General features: G+C 38.6%; 2 protein-coding genes across 2 annotated transcripts; one reads left to right on the top strand and one right to left on the bottom strand.

The window, feature by feature from the left end:
• The first annotated feature begins 247 nt into the window (after window positions 1-247).
• Window positions 248-2,264, top strand: Obp84a (Odorant-binding protein 84a). Its single transcript, XM_074092491.1, has 4 exons — window positions 248-498; window positions 926-987; window positions 1,531-1,684; window positions 2,094-2,264. Exons 1-4 carry the CDS (start codon window positions 282-284, stop codon window positions 2,174-2,176), a joined length of 516 nt encoding a protein of 171 aa, XP_073948592.1. The 5' UTR covers window positions 248-281; the 3' UTR covers window positions 2,177-2,264.
• Window positions 2,265-2,361: 97 nt separating this feature from the next.
• On the bottom strand, window positions 2,362-10,085 carry LOC141431339 (zinc metalloproteinase nas-4-like). Its single transcript, XM_074092490.1, is given in 8 exon segments — window positions 2,362-3,830; window positions 4,446-4,531; window positions 5,647-5,780; window positions 6,779-6,934; window positions 7,601-7,747; window positions 8,207-8,342; window positions 8,344-8,375; window positions 9,998-10,085. Coding segments are annotated over 8 exon segments (816 nt in total). The 5' UTR covers window positions 10,071-10,085; the 3' UTR covers window positions 2,362-3,778.
• Window positions 10,086-11,043: the final 958 nt, after the last annotated feature.

The following is an 11,043-nucleotide window of genomic DNA, read 5'->3' as shown; positions in this document are numbered from 1 at the left end:
AGCTCTGGGATTTTTTGAGTAATTCAGACTGAACTGTGAAAAATTCTACATTCGATATATTAGCTCGCTCATTAAATGTCTACCACTCTTATAAATTATTTCTGCGATCGAGAACCATTTAAAAATGTTATAAGGAGTCCCATTTAACGAAAATAATGAAAGTTTTTTCACAGTTTATACTTTGTGAAATCCAAAAATGTTGGTTATCCCTGACTTCAGCTATAACTCACATATAAAATCTCGTCAGCACATAGCTCAACAGACTTCAGTAAGAAGTCAAGATGTCAAAGTACATCACATACTCGTTTGTACCAGTTCTGCTGTTCTTGGTACTTTCGCTGGCGGAATCTGCAAGTACCAAGGAAGCAGAGACCCCTAAGGATGATGCTAAAACCAAGAGTGAAGATACATCCCCTCCAGCTGACCAGGATGACATGAATAACGTGGATATCATGCGTGCTATGATGGACTGCAACGAAACATTTAGGATAGAAATGTGTTAGTATAAAAATGTACCTAGGTATAGTAATCTTTTAATTTATTCTTCACGAGTTGACTGCTCGTAGTTGTTTAAATTTATACGTTGAATTGAAAACTATATGAAATTTTCTACCCCAAATGGTGCAAATACGTAACTGCCATACACAAGTAGGTATATTTGCGCCGCCGCTCCTGCTCGAGTGGAAGTTGTGGCATGCCAACGTGTGAAGATACCGCTGTCTCTACTTGACTCTAAAGACTTGTTTTCAAGGGATAAGAGATATTCCGTCAGGCATCTTGTCGTCACGTGCGATACCATTCGGTTCTAAAATAGCCGGCACGTTTGCGGTTGCAAGGGCCCCTCGGATCGAAGTAGTTCGGTTCAGAGATTATCTTGTATGTATCTAGTATCTTCTGTTTGTAATGCATATATTCTCTTTTTCAGCATATTTGCTAGCGCTAAATGAAAGCGGGAGTTTCCCTGATGAAACTGACAGAACACCAAAGGTTTGTTATTTTTAAAAATGTTTTGCTATCACTTTAATACAGATCGCTTGGCGTTTTTGATCATTCAACTGGATTTCGAATTAATTTTTAGTTTGTGTACTCGGCACGGGTAAGAAGAGAAGAGAATAGATAGAGTCGAGTCTTATTCATATATGTATTGATATTCAGCTATCTCCTAACGACGGGGTATTTGACTTTTTGCCATTTTTCCATTATTATCAATGTACGCTAATCAGTAATATATCATTTCTCATTACGTTAAGTACAAATCCTAGCGAATTGTGCTAGGAAAACACTAGTCCAAAAATATAATTAATCCGCAACTAAGGATTCATAGTACAAAAATCACAAAAAAGAAATTTGTGTGAACGTTATATGTGTGTATCAAATCAGGGTGAATTACTTTATTTCATCGCCTAAATAGGCCCCATTTCGCGTACGCTTTTGTGTTAGATATAGGCCTCGTCATAAGCTACAGGACAAATGTGTATAATCCCTGTTATACCTAATTTCTACTCTTGTAATTGTCCCCTCGTTTTCCAGTGCTACATCCGCTGTGTGCTGGAGATGGTAGAAATAGCGTCAGCAGATGGTCAGTTCGACGCGGCGCGCGCCGAACCAGCGCTGTCCAGCATCCGCGGCGTGCGCGTGCTCAGCGACGTCGCGGAGACGGCCGCCGCTTGCGCCGCTGACAGAAGTAAGCTCCTCACATTTATAGTATCCTGGTACTACGGACGGTCAAATAGCCGTGACAGTGGTTTGATCTGCTGCAATGCTGCGTACATAACAATGGGTAATGCGGCGTATCTGACTACAGCCAAAATATTACAAAACAGCGTTAAAATTAATAGTACATTGTGTCTTAAGGGCGGTAAATTAAGATTTGAATTGATTTCGAAAAGATTACATAAAATAACAAAGAACAAATTAATTCTCTCGGCACACATTTATTACCAACACTTGCAGGCAATGCTCGTTATTGCTTCTCATTGGAGAAGTACATCAATAATTATCGAATTCTGATGAATTGACTGATTTTTATCAACCCAGTTCGATCTACACAGCTGAACACACACACACACATCTTTGAAAAATATTTTTTGCAGATGAATCATGCAAATGCGAGCGATCTTACCAATTCATCAAATGCCTCATGGAAATGGAAATCAAGATGACTGAAAAATCGTAATGTCAACGACCCGCGACGACATCGGAGTGTGCTTTAGTTTGTAGATAAATGCAAGTGTATAGGATTAAATGTTACTGTGATCCTAAAAGGTTATAATTATTTATCATTTCATTATCATATCGTAGACTAAATTTTAACTCAGTATCGTGTGAAAATAATTAATTAACGTAGTATTTTTTTAGTATTAGAGAGAGCATCCATAAATACTTTTGTAACTACATCTAAGTATCTATCTTATATTAAACGAGCAATTCTTGTAAATATATAATCAGAATCTCGGAAACGACCATTTCGACCAACCAACGATTTCGATGAAATTTGGTATGTGGGATGACAAATTGATCTAGCTCGGTCTTATCTCTGGGAAAACGCATGTTATCGAGTTTTAGCCTGAGCAAAGCTCGGTCGCCCAGGTACTAGTGATTTATGTGATACTATATACTACTTGGGTACTACACACTTATACTCAAAAACATTCTTAACACAAAGGCACAAACAATTTATTGGATCAGGAGTTACTTTGCGGAGCTTTATATCATAACATCTGGTAGCATTGTAGACGGTTGTTTTGCTTTAAGGATGAACGCTGGTTGAGTTCGAAACGCGTAGCTTAGTGTGGTGGTGGTGATGTTGCGTTTGTGTTATTTGTGCGTGTTTGAAGGTGGAGGAGCTGCATGAACACACATTTGTTGCATAGACTTAGCTGTTGTTTGTAGTTAATCAAACGTGGAAACGTAAATAAAAGTTAAATCACAAACTTTGCTTCGAAATAATTTTAATCGTAAATATAAAATATAAAGTAAGGACTAGCACACATACTTACAAAACTTAAATTAACGATGACAGATCTTTGGAATAAACTTAAATTCATAGAGGAATTAATTTACAAGAAATACATTCGTCATTTCTGTGGAAATATGAAGACAATGGCGATTTTACACGGTAAGTAAGACATTTTCTTCATTAAAAATAATGGATCATTCAATTTTATTATTACAACGGCAACTAATAAAATACATATTTCACTAACACATTCTGAATAACACAAAACAAAATTGCAGCCTATTTTTAACCGAAAAGCAAAAAAGCAGAAAGAAGGATATTAATTCGATAAGTAAATATTTCTTTTCTTGAGTGTTAAATAATATATAAAAGACATCAAAAGTTTAGTTAAACTTTGCCCCAAAAACAGAAAATAGTTTTGCGGGACATACTGGACAAGATTCAATGGGGAATGGATGAAAATTTTAGAAATGCTTGAAACTTTTTATATCAATAGGAATAACTTTTCTAATTAATAGAAAAAATATCAGATTTTTAAGTAGCATCAATTAATTTTAAAAAATGAAAGAGTTTTCTTTACCGCCAAATTACGACAGTCCGGTCGGTTACGGGTTGTTCTATAGTCCAGAATAAAAAACATAAAAAAATAATTTGTGTCTTTGACTCGATCGTTTTGACTGGTGACACTCTTTACCGGCACGGATAATACCGACTTGAAAATACCGACCCTGTTTTTCATCTACACACCCATAGAAGCTCATGTCAGTTTCTAGTATTTAAGTAGGTAATCGCCACTGCCTACAATCCTAATCGTAGGTTTTACCCGAAGAAGCCTTGCCAGACGGCACCCAGCCAACCGCCCTCTGGCTCCCTGAAATAACATTAAAAAAACATTAGCAACCTAACTTGTTTGATCAATTATGTCAAAAGAAACTTCAGTCTTCGGAAACTGAATTATATTTAAATTAGATAAATTGTTAATGGCGTTGACATGTTTATGTTTCGTAGAACAAGGCTTACACAGCATAATGGATGACACGGGAGAAAATAAAACTATTATATGTATAGCAATGGTAAATGTAATGGATAGTAAATCCTGAAAACTAAAATAAAGTTAAAAAAAAAGCAAAGGACATAGTGTCTATGGACCCTTAAGGCGTCTCAACGCAAAAAAATCGGGAGTAGTTTTAGCGCACTGACCTTCTTCACTCTGCTATGCTCTCATCGCTTGAAAAAGAGACAGTAAGTATACATTGTTAACAAACACAGACATTTACGTAAATAAAACCATCAACATTACCATCTCGATTTTCCCGCACTCTTGCGTTTATGGTTTCTGAACATCTCTCTTAGAATTCTATTTGCTGTGACTTTTTTTTCAAAAGTGCTTTTCAACACAAAGACACGTCAAGATCGCTTACCTTCTTTCTAATGCAAAAAAAACGAAGTATAGGTAAGGTGTGTGAGTTCAAATGTAAGTACTTACTCTTTGTGGCAGTTGTACATCGCATTGACCTTCTTAACGTCGCCCCGGCTCAAGCCCTCCCTCTGGCCGAGAGTCACGCCGCCAACCTTGGGATCATAATCATGTCTTTGCTATAGTACTTTATTTTCATCACACTTGCTCGTAAACAGTGTCGTAACATGCAGGCTACCTTGGTTGCAACCCCCCAAATAAAACCCTCGACCTTAATGTGCTTGTCATGAAACCCGTGGTCGGTAAATGAGTCATTGCGCGTAAAAAAAAATCTTTTCATGAAGCCCAAGGACGGTAAATGAGTCCGTGCCCGTACTGATGGTGCTGCGCGCGCTGTTGCTGCAGGACCACACGCACACGCACGTTGCGGCGCACTACGGGAGGGGGAGGGGGAGAGCGGCGCTGGCAAAAGCGCAGCCTAAGGTATCGCAAATATTTGGAACAATTATAGTTTTTTTCTTTAGAAATTTAAAATTTTACTCGCAAATGTGATGAAAAACATTGTATGTCGCACGGGCGGTACTAGAATTACGAACATCGACTCATTAAAGCCCTCAGTCTTCGACCTCGGGCTTCTAATAGACTCTCGTTCGTAATTCCTTATTTACCGCCCTTAAGACACAATGTACTATTATGTACCTATTACTGCTGTATGTATAATATTTCTAACTATTACAGTGACTTCATCGCTATATATATCCGGCGGAAAAATCCCTTTTCCAGGATTTATCTATCTAATACCTTTAACTGAGCAATTTTTGTATATATTCAGAATCTCGGAAACGGCTCCAACAATTTCGATGAAATTTGGTATTTGGTATTGGGGTTTCCGGGGATCGAATCGATCTAGCTTGGTCTTATCTCTGGGAAAACGTTTATTGTCGAGTTTTAGTCCGAGCAAAGCTCGGTCGCCCGGGTGCTATTATATTTCTTAGTGTACAAAGTTTATCTTTGCTTAAATTTATAATCATCACATCAACCGGAAGACATCCTGTCCTGTTACTGTTGTTTGATTGTGGTTCAATCAAACATAAACAGCTGCACGAATTTCAAAGAAGATTTGCTCACAGGTTGGCCATGTCCCCGAGATGAATGTAGATAGATATCATCCAGTAAAATTGCATTAATTTAAAAGGTAGACATCCGAGTGCCTGGTCATTGTAGTTGCCAATTGCCATGTTTAATTTGACTAAAACGTTGACCAGGTTACCTTGGGTTCGATGGTCTTGCGGCCGTTCTTGGAGAAAGCGTACTCCGAGTAGTGCATCACACTGTTGTAGTCGTACGGGACGCCAAAGTCGTTGGTGCGCTTGGCATCCGCCTTCTTGAAGTTATTCTCAGAGCCTTGGAAGGAAAAACACTAGTTAATACTGCTGTACGATCAATATAATCTTTTTCGTCAAGCACCAACACCTGTCAAACAACCCTTTTCTAGCATAATAAACTACTTATTTCATTTGATGATACCTCTTGTTGAGTTTAGCATTGTGTTATCCACACTACAAGTACCAAATCAAATGATATTGTAACGGATAACTTAAATAAATTAAATCGAGTTTAGCTCGCAGCAGCCGCCGAGTCGCGTGTTCCTATGAAGAAGGGCTACGAAATAGCCCAAACAAACTCTATTTAACACGTGAGTAAGACGGGAGTAGTTTCATGTTCAAAATTACATGTACCAAATTACAAAATAAAGGTGAATAAAATTTTACTTGTTAGATTAATGCAAAATATTGGTACTTCATGTGCTATCAATTAATATTTTAATTACTGATCTTGATGTGATTGTGTCGTGTCCTTTGGCTGGATTTGGAGCCTTACTTTGCATATTTGCTTATACAAGTTTTGTTCATCAACATCAACATCATACTTCTACAGTCGAGTTCATAAACTTGTGAGCAAGAATTTGGTCAAAAATATCTGAACACGCTTCTACGCCGTTAACAATAGAGTAGTGTTCAGATAATTGTGATCCAATTTTTACTCACAAGTTTATGAACTCGACTGTACTTCATACTAGTCGCTATTACTAACTACTAAGAAGGAATGCTGACGCGATTAGATCGCATTTTCCCAGGTTAATATACCTGTGATATGCAAGACTGACCACCTCCTCTCATAGTTCAATCAGTTCTCCATTTTCATAAACGGAAGTCGATATTGGTTTATTCTATTCTATACAATCACCGGCACCAATGTCTGATACAACAGAGCCGGCAAAGATATCTGACATGAGTCTATCACTAGTCCCGGTAAGACGTGTCTGATATTATTAATGCCCCGCTGTGGCAGATATTAATAGTACTGGTGAGCAGGTGACTGTATTCTTTGTCTGAACCCACCTGCCTTGATGTTGTCGTACCGCACATCGACGTAATCGTCGCGCTCGTGCCGGCTCTGCTCGTGCATGAATCCAACGGCGTGCAACAGTTCGTGCAGCACCGTGCCCTTCTTAGACACGCAGCCTGGGTTCTGCAGGTTCACCTCTTGGCGGCCGCCTGGTATCAGGAGAACATGGGTTACGAGGTGTATGGAATTATGTAATCGTTCACATGAATCTAGGTAATTAAAGATTTCGATTAACAGCATTCAATCTATATAATCAGGTACTTTTGAGTTGAACAGCAAACTTTTTCCTTGCTGTCAAGGTGGTTTTCTAGCAGAATAGCAGGAAGGAAAAAGTTTGAAGTTCATTCATATAAATCTCCTCAAAGCAACGCTCGAATCAGTCAATCATCAGATTTTGTAACTTTTTTTAATACAGTTTATATTGGTCATTACAATGGCACCGAAAAATTGAAAATTGGGGACAATTTTTTCTCCTTCAGAACGAAAGTGCTCGTGATTCTGAGGAGAATTATCTATTTCTGAAAAAAAAAAACAAGTAGTTACATTGAAAGTGAAAATGACCAGCTAGTGAAATTCCGTTTTCACTGGGTTTTAATTAGGTACCAGGATTTCATAAGCAAGCAACATCTCTTTCTCTTTCTCTTTTATCATGGGACACTTCACACCAATTGACCTAGCTAGTCCCAAACAAAGCAAAGCTTGTACTATGGATACTAGGCAACGGATACCCTAGAACAAACATTCGTATTATTCATACAAGTATCTGCCGCGGCCGGGAATCGAACCCGCGAACCCGCGAGCTTCGTACATCTTACCAATCCGTCCGACGCTGGACCAGCAACCGGTGTTGCCGCTCTGGATGCTGATGTAATCCTTCTGCCCGTTGTACGGCACGAAGCGGAGGCATGTCAGACGGTGATAGTCCGCTATTGCCTTCTTAATGGTGTCATGCTGCTCTTGGCCTGTTGAAAATCATTCAAAGTTCTGAACAGTACGTTTAATATTTGAAGAAGTACCTAGTGGGTTTGAAGGGATAATCCGGCATTATTCAGGGTGAGTAAATAAAATAACGTTAAAAACTCGAGAAATCCCCTAGTCAGGTGGGTGCTTAACATCTTAAAAAGTCTTTTTTTTTTGCAATTGACCAACGATTGACGTCTTTCTCACCCCATTTACTGGTAAGCCCGGATGAAAGCGAAAATGTAGTTCACTCCAGCCTTGAATTATAAATTATATAAAATTAATGCATTATAAAAAACTGGAATGTCAATAAAAAGTTACACCTACCTAATTAATTGTTGCCAATAATATGCCATATTCTTTCTCTCTTTCAAAAAAGTAGAGTAGCTCTCCAAGCCTCGACGTACGGTAGTACTTATACTACCAAATTGACATAACTAGTAAAGAGGTAAAATACTCACTGTACCGCCCTTCAATGACGTACGGTATGATGCCGCTGGGCCACCGCATAGACTCATCGCGCATCCCGTTCCTGCCCAACTGCGGGATCAGGATGTCTCCCTCTGCGTATTCACCCATCTCCTCGGGATTCATCGGGGGACGACTCGTCCCATGTTGACAGTGCATCGCCTGCGATGGGAAATGTTGAAAATGGGGCTACAGTTAAGTATTCTTAATTTTTTTTTACATATATATGTACACACGCGTTCATAATTGCATGTACAGCCTCAACGCTCTAAAGTCGTTTCGGTCTAATCTCGGTCTCAACTTAATTCTAATTAAAATATCGTAGACGTCAATATTAGTCAATGTTGCCCGCGACTCCGTTCACGTAGAACGTTTATTGCTATCCCTCGGGAACTATGCAATATTCCTGGATAAAAACTATTCTATGTCCTTCCCCGGGACTTAATCGGTTCAGCGGTTAAGACGTGAAGTGGTAGGTAACAAACAAACATAGAGACTAACAAAATTTTCGCAATTATAATTAATATTAGTGGGATTAACTTTGTTATTTTTCATATCATAATTTAAAAACAATAAAAAAAACTATTGAAGCCGCCTGCACATTAATTTGATGTTACCAAAGCGGCTATTAATGATTCAAGTTAATTTTACTGGTTCCCCGATTGCCAGTTAGACGTTTGTAATAAAATGCGCCGCAGTAAAACAATCGTAAAACGTGTTAAAGACCATCGTTATCAGGACATCATTACTGCAAGGAAGTGAGCCGTCAGAGCCAGGATCTCCAAGTCATTGCTGATTGCCTGGTGTATCGTGAACCGATGACACCCGTCATACAGTACAACAACACACGCACCCGGTCGTGCCGAAATTGATAAATGGGTTTGTTGACTTAATTTCGGAAAGAAAATATGAGACACAAGTTTTCGTAAAAAAGCATTTTAAATTCAAGGTTTTTTTCCGGCTTACTTAGGTACTTTTAACCAAAACAAGGATTCTTATAAGTTTGACGCTATGTCTGTCTGTCTATGGCATAGTAGCTCTCGAAGGGATGGGTCTATTCCGATGTGTTTTTTTTTTACGTGAAAGCCAATTTCCAGTGGTGGTAGGTACATAGTTATGTCGGGGACATTCGATGGTTTTCAACCTTTCTAGTTGTTTATGATAATACTAAGATTGATCTTTTAAAGAAGTTTAAGTCATTAAATACATAAAAATATGCGAAAGGAGCTTGACTCGCATTGTGCAGTTTTAATACCAGCTTTTCTTATTTATGTTTAGTCATACTCAGGCATATAATTACTCGGCGAGTTTTGGTATTGGGCTAACTAAAGAATTAGAATAAACATGATTGTAACTTTAACTCTGAAAATATCAACATGAAACAAAATACGCACCTTAATAACGTCCAACGCAAAAACGTTGAAAGACATTGCTATTTCGAGGTTTTCAATTTCAAAAATGTCTGAACCGATCCTAATGAGACTATCGAATACCCCTCTTTTTGCATCGAAGTTAATACATGGTAATGTTATGGTACAAGTCACGGTGGCCTAGCGGTTTGACCTATGGCCTCAAGCAGAAGATCGTGGGTTCAAACCTCTGAGTTTTTCGAAATTCATGTGCGGAATTACATTTGAAATTTACACGACGAGCTTTGCGGTGAAGGAAAACATCGTGAGGCACAACCTGCGAAGCAATTTAATGGTGCGTGTGAAGTTCCCCGTTGAGAGGCGATAGGTCAAACCACTAGGCCACCACGTAAAATAAATAAATAAAACTCTTACCACTCTCTTTGCTCGGAGCACCATAAGCCTCAGGCCCAAGATGTGACAAGTCGATTTTATTCTCATCCCCCATGTCATCAATACCGTTTGCTGCTTCAATGGCTACTATGTCATCATCCCCATCCAAGGGAAACCCTTTGCAACCCGATATTACAATAAAACACAAAATAAAAACGTTCAGAAACGTAGCCATTTTGAAAATATTCTTCAGACGAGGTACCAGGTAGGCAGAAGTCACCAGAGTGTGAGGTGCAAACGGCAAGCCTGTATTTATATCGCAGCGACCTGTCATAGGGTAAACATACGAAAAGCGAGGTTCGTTACTCCTACTTCCTGATACAGGATGTACCGGCGAAAATATGTAAACTAATCGATAAGAAAGAACCTTGTCAGTGTTTTTGGTTTATGTTTCCTTGGCAGTCGGGACCTGGTGCTGAATTGTTATAATCCTCACTGATAAGAGATTGCGAGAATAACCTCCAATTTTTACTTCGGCTGAAACTATACAAACAAGTCAAACAAACAAAAGAGTAGAGAGAGCATTTTCACTAAGCAACACGGATTGCATAGCCACCAATAGCAGGCCAGTGCATAGTTGTATGCTCTCTTGTGTTATTCATCAAAACGCAGTCAGAGGAAAAAAACCGGCCAAGAGCGTGTCGGACACGCCCGAAATAGGGTTCCGTAGCCATTACGACAAAAATTAAGTAATATTTTTCTAAGGATTTCGTATTTTGTACGGAATCTTCCAAGCTTAGGTATATTTTATACCTTAGGCTGCTATTTACTATTAAACTACTAATAATTCTCAAGCAAACTTAGCCGTTATAGTTTTCCTTGATAGTTTGATATACTTACTACCATATTGTTCTTTTATTTTTATTTTTCCATCCACCAGTTTAGATTTTAGAGGGAGGAACGCTCGATTGTAATCAAAATTTGCACTTTAAAGTTGAATATTTCGCAAACAAATCTCTGAATCGAAAAATCGTTTTAGCAACCCCCTAATGTAATAAATTAATTGTGAAAAGGTTCTAACCTGGTAC

The sequence above is a fragment of the Choristoneura fumiferana genome, chromosome 9 (assembly GCF_025370935.1).
Source record: "Choristoneura fumiferana chromosome 9, NRCan_CFum_1, whole genome shotgun sequence".
Classification (NCBI taxonomy): domain Eukaryota; kingdom Metazoa; phylum Arthropoda; class Insecta; order Lepidoptera; family Tortricidae; genus Choristoneura; species Choristoneura fumiferana.
Note: the sequence above shows the minus strand (reverse complement) of the source record. Positions and strands in the feature narration are given on the sequence as shown.